The following is a 27,680-nucleotide window of genomic DNA, read 5'->3' on the forward strand; positions in this document are numbered from 1 at the left end:
GGGCAGGAGACCTGCCAGACACATGGTGAGAAGAAAGTGGGAGCAGATATCCTCAGAGTCAAATGCCAGGAGCTTAGTCGCAAGAATCTGCGTGCAGAGCTGTAAGAAGTTCAATGACCTCACACAAATTGTCAATGACAGTAAATGCATCTTCAAGTTACATAGCCTACCAACTACACAACTGACTTCAGTCACTGCACAAGTTAACACACCCCAATCACTTACCTACCAACAAGCTCTAACAATCAGAAATCTTAAATCACATTCATGTGCTTCTCCTCGCCCTTATAGACTTAGCACAACTGCAAGCTTCAACCCATATCTCAGGCTTGCACACACCAAAACTATTCAACCATGATAACCACAGTACACAAAAGACATTGCACTATACTCACTGACATGCTTTCCTCTATTTCAGGAGAAGATGTTGCATTATCAGAGGCAGCAAGAATTAACTCAAGTGGGAAAGGCGCACCTACATGTCCTAACCCCATCGGGAAGACGGTGCTGACCATTCTGAGGTGCTCAATCGTTGTGACCATGGCAATGGACGGGACTGAATCTATTGAGGATGAGTGTCTTCATTCCTAATATTCCTTCTCAAATCCCACAATGCCTTTTGATTTTCAAGCTGCAGATACTGTAAACACATGCCTCTTACTTTCCACCATTACCCTCACCACAACTTTAACATTGTGCCTTTTCCCTTTCAGATACCCAGACACTGCAAACAGGTCAGGCAGTGGAGGAACACCAAGAAGACAGTAATGATGAAGACACAGTGTCTCTTGAATCACATTGTGCAGCCATCAGCTCGGATACTGACCGGAGGTGCATCTTCATGGTTAGCAGATAGCATACAAGAGGGATCTGCATGAGGCTAGACATAGAGTACAGTTGGGCTGCAGCCAGGACAGGGGGCAAGGATAGGACTGGTGCCAACTCGTCAGAGGGTGAAGTTGCAGACAGATTCGAATGCAGAGGACACATGAGGTCATTGATGGGCCAGGCTACAGAAAAGGACTGATGGGTATACACAATGAAATGATTGGTGCAGTCAGACCATATGACGCAGAAGCAGAAGTAGGCCATTCGGCCCATCGATTCTGCTCAGCCATTCAATGAAATCATGGTTGATCTGATAATCCTCAATTCCACTTTCCTGCCTTTCCTCCATAACCCTTGATTCCTTACTGATTAAAAATCTGTCTATCTCCGCCTTGAATATACTTAATGACCCAGCCTCCATTCTCTTTGAAATAAAGGCCAACATTCCATTTGCCTTTCCTATTACCTTCTAAACTTGTATGCTAGCTTTTTGAGATTCATGCATGAGGACTCCCTCTGTGTTGCAGTTTTCTGCAGTCTTTCTCCATTTAAATTATATTCAGCTCCTCTATTCTTCCTGCCAAAGTGCATAACCTCACATTTTCCCACATTATATTCCATCTGCTACATTTTTTCCCACTCACTTAACCTGTCTATATCCCTCTGTAGACTCTTTGTGTCATCCTCACCACTTCTTCCCACCTATTTTTGTGTAATTCGCAAACTTGGCGATAGCACATTCATTTCTCTCATCCAAGTCATTACTATATATTGTCAGAAAGTCTTGTGTTCAATGTTAAGGAGAATAGAGGAGTCTGGCAATAGCTTGGCACAGGAATTTGCATAGGACTTGGAGTCTATCCTTTCCAGGTGGTCAACTCCTTCAACGCAGTTGTGGCTCTAAGCATGATGCAGCATCTGATAGCCAATGTTGCAGCATCCATAGCAGCACAAATAGCAGCCACCCAATCCATCAGTCCTTAGTGGAAGCCTTGAGCGCTGTCATGCACTGTCAGCCTGCTGCCATCTGGCAGCGGATTCCAGTGTCCTGAGGGGCTTGCAGGGTGACACAGCAGTTCAGCAATCTGTCCTCCAATAGATTACTAGGATTGCTGAGGTGCAATCCCAGGGGAATGGCAGTGGCTTCATGGAACACAACCTGCTGGCCTCCCTAAGGATGACAGCATTTGTCCTCCCACCACTATCACTCCGCCAGTGCCCTTGCTGATGTCTGTATGCCAGTCAGTGCAAACTCATAGTGCCTATGTCAGCATGGTGAAGTCCAAAGTTGGGCCTTCTAGGCTTACAGCAGCTCGATATTGTCCCCCGAGGCCAACTGCACTCTCCTCCACTGAAAGTGAGCAGCCTTCCACCAGCCTGGGGTAGCACTGTGTAGCAGCATTGGGACAGGCAAAGAGACATGGAAGACAGATACTAAGGGAATCAAGAATGATTAGTTTATGTTTATATGTAAAATGATATGAATTAATTTATGAAGTTGGTTTGGAGTGTGTATTTTGTGTAGTCTCTTATTTTTTGCATTGTGACCAAGAGGACAATGTGATGGTGAATCACAGCGTAAAGGTAAGGATTGTGGTGAACGGGGAAATGAGGTTGACATTACTGGAATCATATTTAAATTAGCTCCTTATGTATAGTTTGGACAGAAAGAGGCTGTGTAGTCTACAACCTCCCTTCCTCTTCCTCCCTCTTCTAGTAGCTTGTCCTGCTCTGTGTGACCTCTGCTCATTCCCCCAGTCATGCTGTATTCTGAAGGGAATGTCTATTAGTGTGTCCATGTTTATGCAGAAGCTTTGAAGTCTGCAAAAGACACTTCAGGACCTACCACACCCTGTACATTTACTGCTGGTAGGTATTAACTACGCATGTGCTAACCCCTTTACCAAGATGATGACCAGCGTGCTTTGCATTGAAAGTATGCATGCTTGCTGTGAACATTAATTTGGAATCCTAATGTCACTTGTAGCACCCAAAGAATACGGGCTATCAAGCTTAATTTTGGCTCCACAAGCCCCCTGAGTGCAGGGAACCTAGTGAAGCCGCAAAGATGGGTACTGGAATGAATCCCATGCATCCGATACGTGTGATGGTTTATTTCATTCTGTGCGTGCTTCTTCAGTTATCGTTTGACTCCTACGTACATTGCAATTCACAATATGATAAATGTATGCCCAACATTAAGTCAGTTTCACAACAAAAGATTTCTAAGACATAGGGGAAATCTGCAAACATTGTCATTGACACAAACCTGGTTAACAACAGGCCTGTGAGTTGCAATGGATAATATGTCATCTATTTGCTTTGCGTTGAAGTTGGATAAGCCAATTGCCTTGACCAAACCCTTTTCCAGTAGTTTTTCCATGGCCTTCCAGGTATCCTTGTAATCAGTATTAGCATAACGCACTGTTCCATCATCATTCTTTGGAATCATAATGTCACCACGTCTGCAGGGACATAAGACATAATTAAGAGGTGGAATTTATCTGCACACTGGAGCTCAGAGCTTCTTTAATCTTTACATACATTTACGATTGAGTTTAGCTCATGGGTTTGACTGGACTGGAGCTACATCCCCTCATCTTTCCTTCCCCTACACCCAATCTGTAAATGATTTTCCCTGCTTTTAGGTTCCTCCCAGCAGCCAGCATTCCTCAGCTTTCAGACCAAGAGGACAGGTAATCATTTTAATCTTAGCCCTTTGCAAATGAACCAGAAACTATGTCGTGAGAACAGTTTGGTCTGCCTGTATCCACCTCCTTTGTGCAAATAACTTATTCCATTATTAGCTTTGGCATGAACTCCGAATTAATGGTGATTGTGCACAATCGAGTGGAAAACATGTTCCAAAATCTTTTTGCTAATTTAAGCAAAAGCATTATTTTTACATTAAAAATTACACTTAAATCAATCTCCAAGCATTGCTGCTGTCTGACTGATAATACAACACTAGCGTAACAAATGCTAAGGTAGGGTTGACATCACGTCTCCCCTCCCTACCTCTCTTCAGTTCTAAGCTTCCAGTTAGTGTGCTTACAGTGATAGTGGTGAGAGAATTTATTTCAAAACATTATATTGACAGTTTGGAACAAAGTATATTTAACCGTGCTAAAATTTTAAAAACGGAAATAGATGTCTATGTCTTTGTGTTGTATTTAGCTGTTTTGTATAATTTCTCTGTATGATAGAGTTATTGTACACACTAGGGAAGACCATGACTTTGGATGATAGTGTAAAATGGGTGCTATTGGGCCAGATTTTGCAGTGGAAATACAATTAGGCGAACAGCATTCCCGGTTACTTACCTGGAAGTTGTTGAGCAACTTCTGGGGACACACGTGAAGTTAAATGAAGAAATCAGGAAGATGTCCTTGTCAGCTGCAAGCTGGAATCTCACTGTCTGACTGACCATTCAATTACATTTAATAGCTTGCTGTTAGTTCCTGTACTTATCTAATGGATATGAAATAAACTCATCAGCAAACTCTAGGGTTTGTCCATTCCAATGTCAGTATCTTTTTAACCGCGTGGTAAGTCTTAATTATTGCCAAACAACCTCGCTGGAACTGAAAATGATCTTTTATAAGTTCATTCCTTCAGTTTTAAATATTGATAGAGATTGCCCATCCCTCATTGCCTTAAGCAGGTGGTGGTGAGCTGCCATCTTGAACTGCTGCAGTCCATGTGGTATAGGTACACCCACAGTGCTGTTAGGGAGGGAGTTCCAGGATTTTGAAGGAATGATGATACACTTCCCAGTCAGGATGACTGGAACTTGGAGCATGTAAAAAATACCCTTCACAAATTCAAAAACTTATCTACAGACATTAAACACCTCAGCATGGTGACAATTTGGACTAAAGATTTTGCCTTTCAAAGAATGGACCTTTACATTCAGACCATTTACTATCTTTTGAGACAAAGTGCTTGAGAATGGGGGATATGGAAGTTACGTCTAAACTGATTGCAAGCAGTTCTGTCTCTGATATAAAAGCATAATTTAAAACCACCAAGTCTGAGCATAATTGTTTCTGAAATTGGGATTGATAAAATAAATTGATAAGAGTTTCTATATCAATCAGTCAAAGGGAAATTTATCTGAAATTTAAGGAGATAATCACATTTTAATTTAAACAAATGAAAAACAGTCTATGTGGTTCCTGGGTATCAAAAAATAGTTACTTTTCGGGAAAAATAAATTGAGCATTAACAAAACCAGTCAGCCCAACAACACTGCTATTTGAATTGGGATGAAATTGAAATGAAAAAAATGTCAGTCACAATTTAGCAGGTTATTTTTGAGAAAATAAAATGTTATCTAGAATAAAGGACAAACAAACAAAATATGTTAATGCCTGGAATCAAATGGAAATATTTTATTTATGTTTGAAAGATATCATCAAAATATTGTGTTGGACAGTAAAGTTTTTCTAGGGCTCATGGATGAGATAGGATGGTAAATTGCATGTGTAAAATTGTATGAAGAAGTGATTGAAGATAGGAGATAGAATTAGGAAAAAAGACACCACCAAATTTGAATTGGTCTAACCTCACCTTGGGTGTAGTTCAACGGAATATATCAAGCTAGTACTGATGTGCATTCTAGTGAAAGGTAAGTGTAGACGAGACAAGTAAATTGATAGCTTTCTCTGTGAGATGTTTGTATCTTTGCCAATGAACTTTTTTAAGAATATACACTCATGACAGTCCTTACAGTCCCCAAGACGCCAGGACCACGCAGAGGGAGATAAACATAGATCCTGAGACAGATATCTCCTTGATTTTTTGGCAAGACCACCTGGAAGTCAAGAATGGCTTGTATTGGATGGAACACGTGTGGTATAATATTGGGACACCAGCGTCTGTGTGCAGATGTGGTTTGTTACGCATTGAGTAACTAACATGCAGAAGCGCATGGTGAATTTGCACTGAAGAGCATGTCCCAGACATGCTCCATTACTTGACAAATTGCGAGACATGAAATAGTTAATGTGGCCAGTAGAGTGAGAAAACATTTTTAAATGATCAAGGCACTGATACACACTGCATAGAGAAACTGACTTTAAGACAATCAAGATGGTAGTGATCAGAGGAAGTAAAATGGATTTGGGTTGGGACAATTGAAGGTTATGGAGAAATAATACTTAATAAAAATTATCCACAAGATGGATACAGATGAAGGGAGAGCTGGAGAATCTTATAAGTCCATCGCATAGTCCGTTGCTTTACTAGTTATGTACTTATATTCTAGTAGTTTAGCAGCACTCCTGCAAAAAGATAAGGGATATCATTGAGTGAGTTGATTGGGAGGGTGGTGGTGAGAGTGCGAATCCAAGTCAATAGTGATCACATAATTCTAGGAGCTTCAGTATGTTATCTGTGGTATGAAATTAAGAAATTGGGGAAGCAAGCTTGTAGCTGAGAAATAGCTAGGTTAGCCAGAAATCAGTTAAGAGAAGTCAATAAGGATGTTGGAAGAGGTGGTGGGGTAGTGGTATTGTCACTGGACTAGTAATCCAGAGACCCAGGGTAATGGGGACCCGGGTTTGAATCCCACACGGCAGATGTTGGAATTTGAATTCAGTAAAAATCTGGAATTAAAAGACTAATGATGACCAGGAAATCATTGTCATATTGCCTTTTAGGGAAGGAAATCTGCCGTCCTCACCTGGTCTGGCCTACACATGACTCCAGACTCACAGCAATGTGGTTGACTCTTAAATGTCCTCTGAAATGGCCTAGCAAGCCACTCAGTTGAATCAAACTGCTACGAAGTCTAGAAGGAATGAAACCGGACGGACCACTTGGCTTGATGCCACTAAGTCGATCTTAGGCATTGGAAACAACAATGGCAAACGCAGCCCTGCACACTTTGCAAAGTGCTTCTGACTAACATCTGGGGGATAGTGCTGAAATTGGGAGAGCTGTCTCACAGACTGGTCAAGCAACAGACTAGCATATTCTGAAGAAGAGTCATACGGACTCAAAATGTTAACTCTGTTTCTCTCTCCACGGATACTGCCTGAACTGCTGAGTTTTTCCAGCATTCTCTGTTTTTATTTCAGATTTCCAGCATCTGCAGTATTTTGCTTTTACCACCATTGTCATGGTGTGTCCTGTCCCATGGGCAGGACAGACCCAGCAGAGGTGGCGGCACAGTGGTATACAGTCGGGAGTGAGTTGCCTTGGGAATCTGTAACATTGACTCTGGACCCCATGAAATCTCAGGGCATCAGGTCAAACATAGACAGGGGAACCTCCTGTTGATTACTATGTACCCCAGCTCCCCTCAGCTGATGAGTCAGCACTCCTCCATGTTGAACACCACTTGGGGGAAACACTGAGGGTGGCAAAGGAACAGAATGTACTCTGGGTGGGGTACTTCAATGTCCATCACAAGGAGCAGCTCGGTAGCACCACTACTGACCGAGTTGGCCAAGTCCTAAATGACATAGCTGCTAGACTGGGTCTGCAGCAGGTGGTAAGGGAAACAACAAGAGGGAAAAACATACTTGACCTCATCCTCACCAACCTGTCTGCCGCAGATTCATCTGTCCATGACATAATCAATAGGATGACCACCGCACAGACCTTGTGGAGACAGAGTACTGTCTTCACATTGAAGATATCCTCCATTGTGTTGTGTGGCACCACCACTGTGCTAAATGGGATAGATTTCGAACAGATTTAGCAATTCAGGACTGGGCATCCATGAGGCGCTGTTGTCCTTCACCAGCAGCAGAATTGTACACAACCACAATCTGTAACCTCATGACCCGTCATATCCCCCAGTCTACCATTACCATCAAGCCAGGGGATCACTCCTGGTTCAATGAAGAGTGCAGGAGGGCGTGCCAGGAGCAGCACCAAGCATACCTAAAAAACAAGGTGTCATCCTGGTGAAGCTACAACTCAGGACTACTTGCATGCCAAACAGCATAAGCAGCATGCGATAGACAGAGCTAAGCGATCCCACAACCAATTGATCAGATCTGTGCTCTGCAGTCCTGCCACCTCCAGTCGTGAATGGTGGTGGACAATTAAACATCTCACGGGAGGAGGACGCTGCACAAATATCCCCATCCTTAATGATGGAGGAGCCCAGCACGGCCCTTCAGAAGAGTCGTGAACCCTAGTCTGCTTGAGGGGACCTTTCAAAAGGTGAGTTCAAAAGGTCCTCCTCATGTCACCTCTGCTAAGGTAAGGCTCCCACTAACCCCCATGGCAGCTCACACCCCCAATGCCAAGCTATGCCGCCACCCACCCACCCCGGCCCCTCATGCTCCCATGTCAAACTAAGGCACTTCCATGCCAATGAACCCTATAGTGACAGTAGGGTGTGTTAAAAAAAAAAGCTTTACAAAAAATAATTAATTCATTACTTTCCACTATGTTAAAAAAAAAGTCATTTCACTACAAGGCAATAAAAGTGTCAACCATCCAGACCCTGAAACCACTTAATTTTGTGTAAATAAACAGTGAAATTGACCGCAGAAATCACAGAGCCAGAGCTGTCAATCAAGCAATGTTTTTCCTAGAGCACAGCTTTTTGGACAAGAATAATGGGTGTCTGGGATCTCAGCAAGCACACATAATGAGGCTTGGCTGAGAGCCCAGACATCTATTACTTTTGTCTGGGCTCCCAGCCAAGCCTCATTATGTATGTTTGGCACTGTGGTATGAGGGGCCATAAGTGGTGAGCAGGGGGAACAGCTTGGCATTAGGGGTATGAAGGGCCATAGGGAGTGGATGGAACAGCAGAACTAGGCATAGAGGGAATTAAGGAACTTAGGGGGTGAGTGGAAGGGCAGGGCTTGGCATAGGGGCATGAGGGGCCATGGGCAGTGGATTTTTTTTCATTCGTTCACAGGATGTGGGCTTCGCTGGCTGGGCCAGCATTTATTGCCCATCCCTAGTTGCCTTTGAGAAGGTGGTGGTGAGCTGCCTTCTTGAACTACTGCAGTCCATGTGGTGTAGATACACCCACAGTGCTGTTAGAAAGGGAGTTAGAAGACATTACAGCAACATGTGAAGGAACAGCAATATATTTTCAAGTCATGATGGTGAGTGACTTGGAGGGGAACTCCCAGGTGGTGGCATTCCCATCTATCTGCTGCCTTTGTCCTTCCAGATGGTAGTAGTCGTGGGTTTGAAAGGTGCTGTCGAAGGAGCATTGGTGTATCTAGTAGAGGGTACACACTGCTGCTGCAATGCTTCGGTGGTGGAGGGAGCAAATGTTTCTGGATGTGGTGCCAATTAAGCGGGCTGCTTTTTCCTGGACAGTGTCAAGCTTCTTGAGTGTTGTGGGAGCTGCACTCATCCAAGCAATTGGGGAGTATTCCATCACATTCCTAACTTCTGCCTTGTAGATGATGGACAGGCTTAAGGGAGTCAGGAGGTGAGTTACAGGATTTATATAGCTGGTCCAGTTTAGTTTTGGTCAATGGTAATCCCCAGGGTGTTGATACTGGGGGATTCATTGATGGTAATGCCATTGAACATCAAGGGGCGATGGTTAGATTCTCTCTTGTTGGAAATGGTCAGTGCCCGGCACTTGTGTGGTGAAAATGTTATTTACCACTTGTCAGCCCAAGTCTGGATATTGTCCAGGTCTTGCTGCATTTGTATATGGACTGCTTCAGTACCTGAGGAGTCATGAATGGTGCTGAATATCGTGCAATCATCAGCGAACATCCCCACTTTTGACCTTATGGTGGAAAGATGGGGAGTCATGAGGTGGCATGAATGGAGCATGGGGCGTGTTTGTAAGGTGAGGGGGTGAGGGGGCTGGGGGCTCAAGCGCCTTTGTGAGCACCAAGGCAGGCCTTTTAAATAGCCCAGCTTGGCACCCAGCAGCTCCTGTGGTTGCCTCTGACCTCTTTCCGGCTTGACTGGCCCAACTCCAGCCCATCCCTGGACACCCCACCTCTCCCCTCTGGCAAAGAAGATCCCGCCTTGCGGGCACTTTCTTGTGAGGCGGGCGGGTTGAGTCGGGAATTTTCCTGACTCTCACTACCTCCCTTGGTGATGAAAATTCAGGCCTTAATTTTTGCTGCATTTTGGTTACACTTTCCAGAATGCTGTCAATGTTATCCATTTCAATTATTTTCATATATAGATGATCATTATACCCCTGTTTTGTCTAATGTTTAATCTAAAATGGTGATACTCACCATTGTCAGGGTGTTGGAAGGCTTCAGGGATGTGACATTCACTAAATGCTATAACTTCTTCTGTGACTTGATTATTGCATAATTTCCATATATTCCCATGAATTGCTAATCTCAAACCATATGGATTGTTACTGCCCAGAGGTTAGTTTTTTCAATAGGCTTTGTTATCTTACTTAAGAAAAGATAAGACAACTGTAGTTTGAATTATTATAATTTAGCAACACAACATATGGAAGTGGCCTAATAAATTGGAGCAAAAGAAAAATGTTGGATAGGTGCATTGATACATACTCAAATGCCATTGGCCAGTGCATCAAATACAAATCTAGGTAGTCCAGCTGTAGGTCCTCCAACGTCTTACAGCAGGCTGGTTCCACATCATCTGGGTGATGCTTTGTGTTCCAAAGTTTGGATGTAATGAAAACATCCTTCCGCTTGATCGACTAGAGAAGGACAATGAGATAATAATAAAAATAATCACCCTTATTCGGTTTGTTTGCTCTTTTGTCAGGCATGAATCCACATACAGGGGGAAGCTGACTAGTGACGCCCTTAACGTGACTTTGATCAGAAGCATGCAATCAATGTGATGTTGGATCACGTTGACACTTGGGTAAACATACTTCATTGCGTATGCAGCAGTTTGCTTTGGCAATGTGCAATGAAATATGTTTACTATGTGCAAGGCTTGAGGAAATGGTTCAGTAGGATTAGAATACATCAATGAGTAAGAAGGAAGACAGTACAAGATCGGTAATCTTCTTTGCACAGCATTTTCAGTGGTAGTCAAGAAGAAAGGGGTCCTAATGATGGGGGAATAGTGCGATGGAGGTGAAAAGAGACTCAACCATCAGAACAGATTAGATAAATGGATATCATTGACAGTCAATAAACTGATTAATATTTAACGAGGATTGCTTAATGTAATGGCTTTGTAAATATTTTGAAATAAATATCTGCTTCAGGCCCAAAGTGCAGCTATGGAAAGGATGAATTTCCCTGTCTATCCAAGTCCCTCCATATTTTGTTCGTTGGTTCTGTTATTTGCAGACCCCTTTTTGGCATCATTAGAAAAAAATTACACAGCTTTGTTTTTGTCCTCATGCCTAAATAATTAAACAGAAACTTTACAACACAGAAGGGCTGTGACTAAAATCATCCATAAAAGCTGAGCAAGATACATGGATCCTGATTGGCCAAGCCATTGCCATGGCTAAAGCAACGGGGAACCATAGGCTCCTCAAGCTCCTGGGTAATTTAAAAAAGGTACAAGGCTTGAACGTATTCCTTCTGCTTGCAGGAAACAGGGCCCTGTGTATGAATGTATGTCACTTCTAGCAAGCGTAAATGAGCCACATCATGACATCAGCTGATTACTTTAAACTGGCTGTTAGTGTAGCTATTAGTGCATTCAGAATTGTTCAGCAAGTGCTGTCTAATAGTGGAATCACATCCAACAGTAAACATTTAGTTTTGGGTTTTGTAAGTGGGGGCTGGTAAAGTGCGGTCTGAACTCTGCCTATTACGAGCCACCGAAGGAACATGCTGTTTGATTCAATTAGCCAATCACTGGGATGTACAGCCTATGTAACTGGCTTCGCATTGGCACTGACGCATCATACATGATGTTGCTCAATTGTGTGGTAATGTTATGGCACAGCTGATGGTAAATGCTGAGTTGTTCAAATCCCAGAGGGAAACTTGAGACAACTGCCACAACTAATTTTGCAATTTGTATGTTTCGAGATTGGTGCTTTGAATTCAGTGGTAATAAGACCACCGAACCTTATTGTGAGTTTTCTTAACTTTAGTTCATTGTAGACAGCAACTTGAGGCTTAGATGCTGAAGGCATTTCACACTTGTTAGACCTAAAAATACCTGCATTTACACACAGCTCTCTCTCCTTTATACATATTTTCCCCTTTGAATGCAAGTTCCCATTGTTTCACTGTGTCTTTGGACTTTACCTCCTTGATCATAAAAATTTATCATAGTACCAATTTTCTTTGGGAAAAATAAACACACTGTTTCTGAACTTCACCTGGCTAGATGACACATTTCACCCCTTCTTTGAAAACAATCTAGTCTGGTTTATTTAAAAATGCAAAAGTCCTCTTACGCCTTACATTCTAAACTTGCCCCATGTTCACCTACTTAACATTTCAAACCTAGCTTATCTTTTGTAAAATCAAAGCCTTCAGACCAGCTGCCTTTAATCCAATTAAGTCAAACACACACACAACTATTTTCCAATATCTTCCTGACAAGTAGGCAGAATGTCTTTTTGGACTGATGGCAGCAACCTGTTAGTGGAAAATACCACTTGCATAGCCGCTGCATAGTAGCAGCATAAAATGGTTTCCTTAACCTGGCTGTTCAAATTTTTGAGATACATTGCCTTGCCTGGCACCTAGATTGGGCACTTTTCAGGTAAGAAAGTGGCAACATTTGGCCCATTTGTGAGTTTGCATGATACGCAGCAAACAATGATGTGATCAGGACAGCCACTGTCCCGCAGGATAGCGTTTGATGTGCTCTATTTCTGCATCAAGTTTGCAAGTGAGCAAATGGCTAAGGCCCTATTTACGAGATTGCTGAAAAGGCCAATCTTACATTGACTGGTGAAGGAGGCTTGAGGTAGACAGTTGTGAAGAACCCATTTGTGGATTTTTCAACAAGCACATTGAGGAAAGGACTGCCCCATCTCAAAAGTGAAATTGATCATGGGATGGAGCGTGTTAAGGTATGTAAAGGTGTTCAAAAATTTGACTGTTAATAAATGGATCCCTGGTATTGGGGAGTGCTTAACAGTCAGACTCTATTGGGTGTTGAGTTCAGACTTTTGTAATGGGTCTGGTCAATACTGAGCAGTGGGAATCGTGGCATCAACCAGTGTCAAAGTCTCATGAAGTGATTCAGATCAGGAATGTGGAGATGGGCTGTGGTTCATCCCATTCTGAACAAGATATAGGCCAATATAATAGCTGAGAGCATTGAGGCAATGGAGACCAAACTATATTTATTTTCATTTTCTTTTGTGTTCTATCCTCCTCTGTATTAAAAATACATATGCTGCTGAGGTTTGTGACCAGTGCACACAAGAATCTAGGTGAAATATGGCAAATCACATCATGTTTAAGGGAAAGGCAGCATAGACAATTATATTCACTGCAAAACTAAAGATGCAGTACCTTTATACAGCAGTGTTTTTATATTGCAATAGGCAGATATAATTGAGACTATAGCAGATACCACATGTGTCTATTGATCTGAGCAGTGATCCAGGCTGTGTACTGATTGGGTATTGACTAGTGCATTAAGAAAGTAAACTCCAATGCACTGGTTAGTACCTCATAAACCTAAAGGGCATTGAAAAATATGCTAACAGTAACAAGAATTAAAAGGACTAATTGCTGAAAATAAATCATTTTCAAATTGCATTGAACTGCAAGGAGTGGGAGAAGGTTCGTTCAAACTGTGGAAAATGAACTGTCACTCCAATACACACTCAGCAATATTAAACTGCATAGCAACACGAGTACCATGAGAGCTGACACTGCCCAACGTCATTGCATACCGAGGTCAAAACAGTCATGAGTGCATTGCCTGTCATATGGTTTCTCCAGAAGTGGATCCAGACCTGGCTCAGACCAGCAGTCCAACAATGTATGAAGCATGCTGTCTGAAGGATCCAGTTACATTATATACTAATAGCAGATATATTTTCTATACCGCAGGGAGAAACTTTCTTCTTTTAATATCTATATTCAAAACATTCAACATTACATTCAAGACAAATGTTAAAATATAGAGGAACTGAGCAAAATGGTGAAACCTGCTTTTTAACGACAGCCTCTTAAGAAAAAAAATTAAATAAGTTGTTTTATCAATGTGGCATTCAAATTCAGGTTCAAGTTTAAGGCTGGTGTCAAATGGTACTATAGACAGAGTCTTTTCCTCCTCTGTGTTCAAGGCATTTTTAACTTCCCTTTCCAACCCAGGTCTTTAAGTTTCTCCTTGCTGATGACTGTTTTTCAGTGCCTGAGACCACTAGGAAGTACACACAAATATCCAAACGCTGTTTTCCTTTTGCAGAAGTAACTGTCCTCTGGTTAGTGCCCTCCCCACTAACAAGTTGAAGATTAGAAATGAGTAGAGATTGTACGTGTGACTTTATCTTACTGCTCTGTGACGTAACACATCAAACCAGCAGGTCAATTCACAACCATGCTACCCAAGGCATCTTTGTGACTTCACTGTACAAACTTTTTCACATAATTGGTACTAAGAATTAAATTTTAACATGAAAGGTATAAGGCAGCTACTGAAATATTTTAAAAAAACTTGCAATCCTCCTTCGCATCCTCCTCATTGTAGCAGAGGTGAAGTGGAATATTTAAGGGAAATCTGTGCTGTGCTAAATGTCTAAAGGCGAATAAAGCATCATAGTACTAGAAGCAACCTGTTAAGGAAGGTTGAAATGGGAAAATCTTTAAGTAGTATCCAGCAGCAAAGTAAAAACTAAAACAGAATTTTCAAGCTTGAAATCCACTTCTGGCTCTTAGCAACCACCAAAGATATCGGAAAATGCTGGAAAAACTCAGCAGGTCTGACAGCATCTGTGGAGAGAGAAACATAGTTAACGTTTTGAGTCTGTATGACCTTTCTTCAGAGCTCTGAGAAGGGTCATAACAGACTCGAAACATTAACTCTGTTTCTCTCTCCACAGATGCTGTCAGACCTGCTGAGCTTTTCCAGCATTTTCTGTTTTCATTCAGATTTCCAGCATCCGCAGTATTTTGCTTTTACCAAAGAAATCTGGCTGCTTCTTGCACCAGTATTCAGTTAGAGAGATGAGCCACATGCAGCAAGGGAAGGACATACAAAGTATGAAAGAGCCATTTAAATAAAACTTGCATGCAATGACTTTTGACTATGATCAGCATTGCATTTGAAAGGTCTTTTGGGTAATAATTCAGTACTTGGCCTCCCTGATCCAATTTCCCCTTCTAGCTACTGACAATTTTCCTGAAAATGGTGATAAGCCAAGAGAGAAATCTAAGCTGGAGGTTCAGTAAACTATTTGATCAGGGACACCATTACAGCCAAGGTCAATTCAATCCTCAACTAACATCCAGCAGGAGCAGATGACTAGGAGTTAAAACCCTGGCTGAATTTCCCCTTACCAAGTTCACTTAGGCAAAATAGAGAATTTCAAATGCCATTGCTGATAGGTCAGCAAAGTTTAAAATGGCATCTGGTATGTATGGTTAGCACCACACCAGGTAGTACATTTTCTTACCAAAATGAATATGCTGTTATCATGAAAACTGTTGGTATAGTGCACTGTACAATGTACAATGTACAGAAGAAAAATGATCTTTCAATCCTATGTTTAATATTTAGAGAACAAACAGTGTAAAGATGTGATAAGTAATTTTCAAGACTAATGATGAAAAAAGTCTGGAATATTTGTAATAAACAGTGATTTATTGCTGAACACAAGATTACTGTTGATTACTAATATGTTATGAAGTAAATATATTTTAGCATGAGCACTTCTTTCTGCAGATAGCTAACTGGCACACCCAGTGATCTGGTCAGATGCATCCATTTACTGTAGATAATAGGTGAATAACGTCCATGGTAAGGGCCACGACTACAGTAGAAAACACAGTTTGTTCTTAACTATTGTCAAAAGGCCCAAATCAATCTCACCTGATACAGACATGCACAATTTTATCAGGTAGGGATTTACAACTAAAAGTTCTTTTATATTTGCCATTTTTACAGTTCTTTACCCAATAGAGTGACATCTATACCTGGCTTCCTGTGTTTACACTGTAAAATTGACTATTTTATCCCAGCAATAGAATCATGGGTCCATGAAAATCTAAGTCTACAAACCAGCTGATAGGATAAGGGAGAGACTTTGAGCAATGTTACCCTAGGGAAACAAAGCGGAATTTACTCCTAGATGATCAAAACTCCTGAACCAATAGAAGCATGAAACTCTATTTCCTTCCTTTTATGAATGTTAATCAGCTTTGTTTTGGAATAGAAGCAGGACGAAAATTAAATGGAGAGAGGGGTGTATGGAAATCAAGAATCTTCGAGTATCATCCCCTGGATCTAGATAAACTGCAGGACTAATTGTAGCTTCATATGACCTTTTAGAGATTAAATAAGCCACTAATAATATTTATAAATTGTCAATCTATATTGGTTTATATCTGAAAAAAAAGCAATTCATGACTTTTATACCAAATCTCTTAATTTTTTAGAATTTGTCTACTGATTTATGAGATGGAGGGGTTGGCATCACTATAACTAACTTTTCAAAAAGACTGCAAACATTCCAGCTGCCTTACTTTACTGGCTTGTAATTTTTCACGAAGAGCTTCCCCAATTTCACGTTCATTGCCGTAGCCAAAAGCACAGTCTATATGCTGGTATCCTATTCCAAGGGCATAACTGACTGCTGATTTCACCTGCAGAAATCAAAATAACACAGTTTCAAATATTTGCAAGGTACAATGTCTAAACTAACAAATAGATCTGATTTCTGGTGTATTGTAACATTTTATTGTAAAGTATTTAGGCTGTACGGTATAATAGGTTTGGACACTTATAGGAACAAGGTTTGAATCTAACCTAGGCCGATGGGAAGTTATTTTTTGTTGACTAAAGGGATTCCAAATTAAATGGGTTTCAGTTCTTAGTGGAAAAATTGCTCAAAATGCATAAATTAGCATTAGTCTCACTCAGAAAAGCTACCTGATGGGCTATTTTGGGATGTGGAAAACGTTACACTGAAGATATTTGTCTGAGATTGGCTCAGAGTAGAGGGAACTTTACTTAGAATCTAAGCTATCCTTTAGTTGACTTTGCAGACTTGAGTGCTGTTACTGTTTTTATTGCTCAACACGAATATCTTTCAACTTGATAAGTATAAAAGAAAATAAACCACTGAAAAGGAAAATATAATAGTTAAATGTATTAAATAACAAACAATTGACCAGTAAGTGTGCAACAACTTTAAGGCTCTTACCTGGCCAGCTGAACTGTTCCATGTTCCCAATCCAACTAATGGCATTTTTTGCCCTGTGGCAAGTGTAACGTATTCACAACTCATTTTTAAACTCTGTTGTACAGTTGTGAATTATTATAGGAATATAACCTGTGTAAAGCCACAAAAACACACCTGTAAATACAGAATGATGTGAAACTCTTAACAAACATACAAAGAGCGAAGCCATTCTCTCTTTCTGGCTTTGAGAAGTATCTGAACTGATTTTGTCAACAGCAATACCCACCTCCTTCTCCCCACCACTACCTCCCGCTCCATCGAAGGGAACCATTTAGCCTGTGTTCCTTTCTTCCCCAATGGTTGAGATATAAAAAACTCTTTTTGCTGACATTGGTTCAAATCATCATCCCGCCACTTCACAATGCAACATTTGTCACACCAAGTTAATGGCCTTCCTTCAAATGTTCTTAATTATGAAGGACAAATTCAGTGCTCCCACACTCTCAGCAGAGAAGCTGTGCTTGAAAGTACTACAGATCAGAGAGAATTACAGCTTTGCATTTTTGATTCTCTGGCTGCTTTCCTTTGAATGCAATTGTCAATTGGCTGGGTTTGCTGAATTTACCCAATAAATTAATAGCAGTGATTTAATGTGCTCTGCCATAGATTTGAAAAAAAATGGATTCACAATTACAAATTTCCACAGCGAGTTGCTGAATGCGAATTAAGGACAAGTACTAATTGGAGGTGAAATACATTCCAGAAAAAGAGGAAGGACAAAAAGGGGGCTAGTTCTCCCAGATCATTCCTGCGTTAACTGTTGTCTTTACAATGCCATCAGCGGAGATGTGAAAAGGGCCATCTTTCTGTCCTTCAAGCTGAGGATTGATTCATGACATGCGTGGTGAGAGATAGGACACATTGGGTGAGATAGGACACATTGGGGGGGGTGGGGGTGGTGGTGGTGGTGGTGGTAAAGGCAGGAAAGAAGAAACCAAACAGCAACAGGAAAGATAAGTGGGAAAAATAAAGGGAGGATATGAAAACATATAACTTTTTCCTTCATTCATTTTTGGGATGTGGTTGCCATTTATTGCCAACCCTAATTACTGCAAGAAGGTGGTGATTGATATCATTCTTGAACAGATTCAACTGAATGGTTTGCTTGGACGGTTAAGAATCAATCAACATTTGTGGAATGAACCGCGTAGAACTGGCCAGACCGGGTGAAGACAGTGGGTTTCCTTCCCTAAAGGACATTAATGAATCAGTTGCGTTGATCAGTGCAAAATGGCTGTTATACTTGCCTACTCAATGATTTAAATAAAAACTTATTTGTCTTTTCACCTCCTGTTGTACAGTGAGTACACATTTCTTATTTGCTGTTACCGATATTTACTGCTCAATATTCTGGTGAAACTCATAATGTAATGTTGAAATGCATTTTCTGGGAACAGAAGGCCCAGTTTCTATAGTGATCTTTGCTGTTTTGTGGCAATTAACCCAATCTGTACTTTGGAACTTAGATGGAATGCTTGCATTTTTACACTTGGTTGAAGAATAATTTTGAGTAACCAATAAGATTTTTTCTGGATGGTTAAAGTTATTGATTCACATCAAGGTAACTCAAAAGTCATAAATTAACAAAAAAGTTAAAGGATTATTAGATGTAAAGGTAGGTTTTTATTTATATAGTAGATTATCATATCAAACATCTCAAAGCCTTTTGTATTGAACTGATTCCCTTGAAACGTAGTGACTGTTAACACGAACAACAATTTGCATTTACACTGCACTTTTAATGTATTAAAACATCTCAAGGCACTTCTCATGAACATTATCAAACAAAAAATTTGGCACTGAGTCACATAAAGAGATGTTAGGACAGATAGCCAAAGTGTCCTAAAGGAGGAGAGACAGGTGGGGGTGGTGAGGATGGGTGGGGGAGATTTAGGGAGGGAATTCCAGAGCTTATAGTTGCCAACGGTGAGGTGAAGAAAAACAGGGACGCACAAGAGATCAGAACTGAAAGTGCACAAAGACCGTTAAAGGTTGTAGGGCTGGAGAAGGTTAAATAGATTGGAAGGGACAAGGGATTTGAAAGCAAGCCCGAGAATTTTAAATAGACAAGAATGACAGCCAGAAGATTCCATATGGAATGAGTGACCAGTTAAGAGTACTTTTGTTAGTGTTGACTGAGCCTGGAAAATTGGACAACACAATGGCTTGCTTTTCTTTAAATTACGCCACAAGTCCTTGCACATCCACATGAATTACTGGAAGAAGCAGGCAGGGTTTCAGTTTACGTGAGATCTGAAAAAACGCACCACTTAACTACACACTATGTGCACTGCCTTGGAGTGTCAGCCTGGATTACATGCTCAAGCACTGGAGCTGGCAATGCTCTCATATATACCGACATTCTTGTTTCTCGCAGGAATTAGCTGACAAAGGATATAAAATGTCAAACTCTGCAGGACTTTGTTCTGCTATTTGTCATGGTTGAGTTGATGGGTGCTGAGCAAAGATGTAGCCAGCCAGGTTGGAAACTCATAAAAGGACTGCTGAAAATTTCTAAAACCATCATTATTCTTGGTGGCCATTTTCTCGTTTCCCAGGTGGATAACTTCATGGCTTGTGTTACACTTAACCAGAAAAGCTTGAGTATTTCCTAATTTTGCTGGGAGACTGGCAAGATGGGAGATACAGTCAATGACTGAAATAATGGTTGGGAATGAGAAAGGTAAATTCAGCAACCTGAAGTGAATCAAATTATCAGAAATATCAAGATTCTGAAGGGGCTTGACAGGGTAGATGTTGAGAAGATGTTACCACTAGTGGGGGAATGAATCTCGAACTAGGGGACATTGTTGCAGGATAAGGGGACACTCATTTAAAACTGAGATGTGAAGGAATTTCTTCTCTCAGAGGGTAGTGAATGTCTGGAATTCTCTACCCCAGAGAGTTGTGGAGACTAGATCACTGAGAGTATTTAAAGAGGAGGCAGATAGATTTTTGAAATATCGGGGAGCTGAGGGCTATGAGGAGCTGGCACGAAAAAGAAGTTGAGGCCTGGGGCAGATCAGCCATGATCTTATTGAATGGCGGGGCAGGCTTGAGGGGCCGAATGGCCTACTGCTCCTATTTCTTATGTTCTTAAGTTATCATTTCATTTTTTTCTTCAATTTGTTTGTAATTTGTTTTCCTGCTTTGTGATGATTTTACCCTGTTTGTGACTTTCACACACACTTTGATTTGGGAAGTGGTTGGTGTTGGGAGGAGAAAATTCTGTTATTGTAAATATTTCTGATGACCTAAAGATACTTGGAAAATGCAATGGCACATGCATTCAAACAGTTGTTTGCTGTCGACAAGTCACCAAGGTTTAAAGTTTCTTATGTGTTTCAGCTGCTGGAAATGTTTTTAAGAAGCAATTGGCAAAACTCCAATTAAGGCCACTAACTGATGCAATTGGACCCAATTAAAGAAGTCTATGAACTAACTTCCTCGTGTACAACTGGCATACAAACAGCTCGTTGTAAGCTATCGCTCAAAGGACAAAGCATTCATGAAACGCTGCATGAACCAGTGAACTGCGCCTTGTGTCAGCTATTGCAGCTGTTATCTTTCAGTTATACGAGAAATGGGATGAATAAGAGATATGTGTACACAGCGACCAAAGCCTCAGAACACATTATCCCAGGGAGCTGATGCACATTCCTATGGCAAACGTAGTGCCTGAGAAGGTTGAGGCTTTCTAAGAAGGCAATGATTGAGAATTGTGACATGTTAGCTACTGATTTTAGAATTTCTCCAGTAACTGTGGCTTCAATGCACATGATTGTCAATGTTACTCTAGTCTTTAATTTTTGCAATTGCCTCTAATCAGTTGCCGGGAATTCATCTGTATAAGAGAGGCACTGAACTACTGTTTTAGATAGAAAGCATCCTAATACATTTTTATCAAGAAGCGGCTAGACAGATGCCACATTTCTGATCTATTTCTGCCTTCCCAAGGGTCATCAATGCCCTATACTGTTCACATGGCTTACCTCAGCTGGAAAGTATTCAATTATAGCAATGTTTAGGTGACTTGTGATCAGGAAAAAGATCCTTCATGAATGCAAAATCCATGGAAGTATTAATTCTTAACCATTTTTTCATGGCTATATTTGAACAATTGTGACTGTAATGCTCATTTTTGGGGCACATAGATTATAGCTTCAAAAAAAAAATGCTGTAAACATAGGTCTGTAATCAGCACATGTAAGTAAATTACAAATAAAACTGGGCAAATGTCTGTGCACTTTGGTCTGTTAAAACAGAATTTGTTACCTGAATTTATTTTTTAAAAATGTGGGCATCCTTGGCAAGGGCAGCATTTATTGCCCATCCCTAATTGCTCTTGTGAAGATGGTGGTGAATCACCATCTCAACAACTAGTGGCTTGCTAGGCCATTTCAGAGGGCAGTTAAGAGTCAACCATATTGCTGAGGATCTGGAGTCACATTTGGCCAGACTGGTAAGGATGGCAAATTTCCCACCTTATTTATTCCAGATTTATCTAATTAACTAAATTTAAATCCTCCAGCTGCCAAAGTGTGATTTGAAGTAATTTCTCGGGATTATTAGTCCAGGCTAATGTACATGCTATTGTTTTTTTGCAGTGCATAGATGATTTAATTAAATGCACAGGCCTTTTAAAGTTTTTTGCGTGCCTGTGCACCCATGGTAACCTAAAGAGACCAACTTGTGCACAGCCTGTGTAGTTTCGAGGGAACAATGGCCCAGGTCTCTGGGTTAATAGTCCAGTAACATAATCATTATGCTACCGTGTCCGGTGAATCATTCAGAATGCACTTTACAACAACAACTTTCATTTGTATGGCACCTTTAATGCAGGCAAAGGTCCCCAAGGCCCTATGCAGAAGCTTAATAACATATTACAATTTGAGACAAGATTATAACAATGTGTTGCATGATCATTAACATGGTCATCTTGAGAGACATTAAACACATCACAAGGAAAATTAAATATGCTATCTGTCACTATATTTAAATGTATTTAATTTTTGTTCAATCTTGAGACTGCTTATCATAGTTTCCTAAGCAATTTATTTAGAAAACACTCCTTTAACAATCAGTTCTTTATACATTTCTAACAACTGATACCAGCATCAATATTTCTAATGCAATGGTTTCATATATCTGTTCTTTGCATTTTGCTAACTTGAATACTTGAGTACGGTACTTACTTTATTGTTGTAGAAACGTTGAGATGCGTGGTGGATAGCTGTCTGGAGTATACAACTGTCAATGCTTTGTGCTGATTATCTGTTTCTGCTCAAAGACTTTATACTTTGGCAAATAATTGATGACTATTAATTAAACCTGTTAGTTGCATAAGTAACAGAATTATTAAATGATTAGTTTAAACCTAACTGCCCTTGACCACACATGCATGATCCTACCAGCTGGTTCACAGCAGTCACTATGGTGAGGGAGGACATTGCCTGCCCAGCTTCTCATCTGGAAATGGTATTGTGCCAAAGGGAAAGTTCTGACAATTTTCAAGAAAAACTATATTTTAATATCTATACATGGGATTCTGGCAGCGACTGCGGGTCAGCTAAGTAAAAATTCCTTCCTTTAATTTTGCTTACTATTACCATCTGTGGTTAACTAAAAAAGTTAAAGACGTATCAAATTTAAAGAAAAATCACATAATTGCGCAAAGGTGGGCGGCAGGTCAGAAGATTGGACAGAATATAAAGAACAGCAAAGCATAACAAAAAATTTAATAAGGAGGGAAAAAATAGAGTACGAGAGAGAGAAAGCTAGCTGGGAGTATAAAGAAGGATAGTAAAAGTTTCTATAGATATTTAAATAAGAAAAGAGTTAACAAAGTGAGCGTTGGTTCAGTAGAAAGTCAGTTTGAAGATAGCAGATGAATTGAACAGGTATTTTGGTCTTCACTATAGAGGATACAAGTAACATCCCAGAAATAGCTGTAAATCAGGAAATGGAAGGGAGGGAGGAAGTCAGGAAAATTACAATTGCCAGGGAAGTGGCATTGAGCAAACTGTTGGAGCTGCGGGCTGACAAATCCCCAACTCCTGATGGATTTCACCCATGGGTCTTGAAAGAAGTGGCTAGTCAAATAGTTGATGCATTGGTTTCAATTTTCCAAAATTCCCTAGATTCGGGGAAAGTTTCATTAGATTGGAAAATAGCAAATGTAACTCCTTTATTCGAAAAGGGAGGGAGACAGAAAGCAGGGGCTGAATTTTGCCGTCAGCGAGCGGGGGCGGGGTCCACTCGCCGATGCGCAAAATGGCGCGGGATGACGTTGGGCGGAACCCCCGATGTCATCCCGCCCCATTTAAATTTTCAGGAAGGCGGGGGCACAGCAAAATCAGCTGTGCGCCCACCAACCTGTCAATGGCCAATTGAGGTAATTGACAGGATCATTAAAACAATTAAAGGACCTGCCCGTCCAACCTTAAGGTTGGCGGGTTGGCCAGGAGCCCCGGCGGGGAATAGAAAAAACATGAAACCTCATCCACTGGCGGGATAAGGTTTCATGTAGGGTTTAAAAAAGTTGAATAAACTTTTAGTGGAATTTATTAACATGTCCCATCTCGTGTGACATTGTCACATGAGGGGGACATGTTAAGGATTTTTTTTTTCTCTATTTATAATGTTTGTACAACTTTCAGGGATCTCCCTGAGGCAGCACTTAGCCTCAGGGGGATGTGCGCTCTTTCGTGCGCATGTGCGAAAGAGTGTACTCTCGCATTTGGGGAATCCCCCCCTGCCCGCACAGGAAGCGCATAGCGCTTTCCGCTGGGTGTCACGCTGGGCGGGCCTTAATTTGCCCACCCACTTAAAATGGCGGCGGGGCCCGCTTCTCTGGCAGGAATCAGCACCCCACCCGCCAGAGATTGGGTTGGGCCCGCCTGCCCAATAGGCAGAAAATTCTGCCTCAGGAAACTACAGGCCATTTAGCTTAACACCTGTCATAGGGAAAATGTTAGAATCTATTGTTAAAGGTGTTATAACAGGGCACTTGGAAAAGTTTAAGGCAACAGGCACAGTTAACATGTTTTGTGAAAGGGAAATCATGGGCAGAATTTTCCGGTCGGTGTGCGGGGGGAGGGGGGGGGGGGCGGGTCCGACATGCCGACGCATAATATGATGTTGGGTGTGCGTCCTGATGTCATCGCGTGCCATCGCAATATTTCGTTCAGCGGGAGCGCATTGGAGTTGGCTGCTGCCAGCTGAAACGTAAATGACCTATTAAGGCCATTAAGAAATCAGTTAAGCCACTTGAGAATGCTGCCCATCCAACCTTAAGGCTGGCGGGCTGCATAAAATAGCGGTGTGGAACCGATCGCGGGCAGCGATCGTCTCCATGCCTGCCCCCACCCGCTCTCACCCAGCCCGCCTGTCATAGGGAAAATCCTAGTCCATGCTTAACCAATTTATTGGAGTCCTTTGAAGGAGTCACATGCACTGTGGATAAAGGGGAACCAGTGAATGATTAACAGGCGGCATTTGATAAGGTGTCACATCAAAGGTTATTGCAGAAAATAAAAGCTCATGATGTAAGGAGTAATATATTGGCATGGATAGAAGATTGGCTAGTTAACAGGAAACAGAGGGTAGCCATAAATTGATCTTTTTCTGGTTGGTAAGATGTAACAAGTGGTATGCCACAGGGATCAGTGCTTGGGCCTCAACTTTTTACAATTTATATAAATGACTTGCATGAAGGGACAGATGGTATGGTTGCTAAATTTGCTGATGACACAAAGATAGGTAGGAAAGTAGGTTGTGAGGAGGACGTAAGGAGGCTACTAAATGATATTGATAGGTTAAGTGAGTGGGCAAAGACCTGGCAAATGGAGGATGATGTGGGAAAATGTAGAATTGTCCATTTTGGCAGGAAAAATAAAAAAGAAGCTTATTATCTAAATAATAAGATATTGAGAGATTGCAGAGCTCTGAGATTCAGGGGGATCTGGGTGTCCTAGTGCATGAATCACAAAAGGTTAGTGTGTGGGTGCAGCAAGTAATTAGGAAAGCTAATAGAACGTTATTGTTTATTGCAAGGGGAATTGAATACAAAAGTAAGGAGGTTATGCTTCAGTTGTACGGGGCAATGGTGAGACCATATCTGGAGTACTGTGTCTATTATTGGTCTCCTTATTTAAGGAAAGCTGTAAATGCATTAGCAGCAGTTCAGAGAATGTTTACTAGGCTAATACCAGTAATGGGTGGGTTGTCTTATAAGGAAAGGTTGGACAGGTTAGGCTTGTATCCACTGGAGTTTAGAAGAGTAAGGGGTGACTTGATCGAAACATTTACGGTCCTGGGAGTCTTGACAGAGTGGATGTGGAGAGGATGTTTCCTCTTGTGGGAGAATCTAGAACTAGGGGTCACGGTTTAAAAATAAGTGGTCGCTCATTTGAGACAGAGATGAAGAGAAATTTTTTCTCTCAGGGGGTCATGAGTCTTTGGAACTCTCTTCCTCGAAAGACAATGGAAGCAGAGTCTTTGAATATTTTTAAGGCAGAGTTAGATAGATTTTTGATAAACAATGGGGAGAAAGGTTATTGGGAGTAGGCGGGAGGTTACCATCAGATCAACCATGATCTTATTGAATGGCGGAGCAGGCTTGAAGGGCTGAGTGGCTACTCCTGCTCCTAGTTCATGTGTACCTAGAGTCCTATGTGTTGGGAGAGAAATCAATGTCAATGAATCAAGTGGTCAATCTGCCTTTTGTCACTACAAACAATCACCATAAACTTTTAAATTGTTTGTTCAGGTGTATTGCAGATATCACAAATCTGGAGGCTACAGACGCATTTGGCTGAGCAACTAGGTCATCTTTGCTGTGTGTAAAAGCCAGAAATGTGCCATTGTATCTTCTGCTTTTGGCTGCCCTACCCAACTGCCTATCTTGAAGTCTTGAGTTCATGTGGTAGGAGCATGTCACATACTGACTGACAGCCCCAAACTCAGCCAATGAAATGTACTTGAAAGGCGTCTGCCAATTCATCATTTTTCCATGCTTTACTGTACTATAGCCTGTATAGAAGTGAGCATGCGAAAGCTACTAAACTTGCATATAAGAGTTTTGTACGGATACTGGTCCAGGTACAGTAGGACTGATTCCATGATCTGGCAGCCCTCTGAGGAGTGATGCTTGCAGAGAGTGCATCTCAGGAAAAATTGAAATGTGGGCCTGTGCCTTCCTGAACCTTGCTCCTGATGAGTGCTGGATTACAGAATCACTCCTGTATTATTAGGGAAGTTGTTTATTCTTTCCAATATTAAATAGTGAAAGCACTTCAAAAGTACTTCATTGGCTGTAAAGTGCTTTAGGACACCCTGAGGCTGTGAAAGGCACTATATAAATGCAATTTATTTCTTTGCATTTTTTTTATCAGAACAGGTGCATGTTAAAGTGAAATCTGCTGTGTTAATCTTTTATTAAAGTTTTATTTCTTGTTTTTTCAATAAAACTGATTTGTAGGAGGTAGCCTAAGTAATGTGGTCCAAAGAATGATCATTCTTCTGTCATCTGAAGGCTAAGAGAATGTGAGCAGCCGTGTGCCATCTCACTGAGCAGTTTACAGTAACTTAAGTGCCCTGTTTGAATCTTACGCAATGTTACATTGTTAGAAATTGTGCACATATCGCCAAAGGGAGCAAGGACTCACTCATGGGAGTAGATCATGGCAATAGGTGTGAAAACAATATCCCAATGGAAGCCCAAGAATGTAACAGGTTCACTGTGTAGCAGAAGCCTAGAAACAAAAGCGGACAACAAATATGAAAAAGGAACCTGAACTTCACTGTTACTCATTTCATTTCTACCATTAATCCAAGGCTGTCAAAATGTCTTCATCATCAACTTTTTCCCCTAATGCTGATTCTAGGTCATGTACAAATACTGCTCATAGTAACTGGATGTGCTTTGTTGTTAAGCTGCATCTGAAATCCACACCAAAGGATTCCACACTAAAGAATCCACACTAAAGGAGCAGACTTGCTTTACTTAGGGTGCACTGTGTTCAGGAGCTGGGGAGTTGATCACAACTTTTGGCTTCAACATAACACTTAGCATAATGGAAATCCCATTGTTCACTTGTACTTAAAGGCAGAAGGACCAGAAAAAAAAACCCTGTGATGCCAGAAAAGTGCAGCATCATTGCAGGAGAAGAGTTCCCATTAAGTCTTACCCTGCCAACTAAATATATCACCTGAATCTGATAGAAGAACAGTGTCTTCACAGGCCTTAATTCATCAGAAAGGCCACAGCTAGTCTCCTGCTCAAATCCAAGGAAGGCAAGATGCTGTTGTTAGTAATGAAGATTACAGCTGCTGAACATTTTTGTTTTTAACATGGGCTGTTTCCTGGGGGTGGGGCAGTGGGTTCATCAGTCTGCAGTGCAATGCTGGCTGAAACAGGTCATTGATTTCATGGTTGTTGGGAAAACGTCAGTACATCATTTTCTCTTTGGACAACAGGACAGACTCTGGGATGCCAAAAATACAGGATGTCATAACATTATCCATTTAGCTGTACCTGCCCCTGCATCAGCAAGAATGTTTTTCCCAT

At 41.2% G+C, this 27,680-nt stretch overlaps 1 protein-coding gene across 1 annotated transcript in view; it reads right to left on the bottom strand.

Moving 5' to 3' along the window:
- Positions 1–26,863, bottom strand: part of akr1a1a (aldo-keto reductase family 1, member A1a (aldehyde reductase)) — a 51,371-nt gene extending 24,508 nt beyond the window's left edge. Inside the window, exons 1-6 of the mRNA XM_078550408.1 lie at positions 26,779–26,863; positions 22,306–22,441; positions 17,072–17,200; positions 16,392–16,511; positions 10,311–10,462; positions 3,098–3,293 (exon numbers count right to left, since the gene is read on the bottom strand). Coding sequence (XP_078406534.1) covers positions 3,098–3,293; positions 10,311–10,462; positions 16,392–16,511; positions 17,072–17,155 — 552 coding nt within the window. The 5' untranslated portion in view covers positions 17,156–17,200; positions 22,306–22,441; positions 26,779–26,863. The remainder of the gene's footprint in view (positions 1–3,097; positions 3,294–10,310; positions 10,463–16,391; positions 16,512–17,071; positions 17,201–22,305; positions 22,442–26,778) is intronic.
- Between the last annotated feature and the right edge of the window lie 817 nt (positions 26,864–27,680).

The sequence above is a fragment of the Cetorhinus maximus genome, chromosome 1, assembly GCF_964194155.1.
Source record: "Cetorhinus maximus chromosome 1, sCetMax3.hap1.1, whole genome shotgun sequence".
In the NCBI taxonomy this organism is placed as follows: Eukaryota; Metazoa; Chordata; class Chondrichthyes; order Lamniformes; family Cetorhinidae; genus Cetorhinus; species Cetorhinus maximus.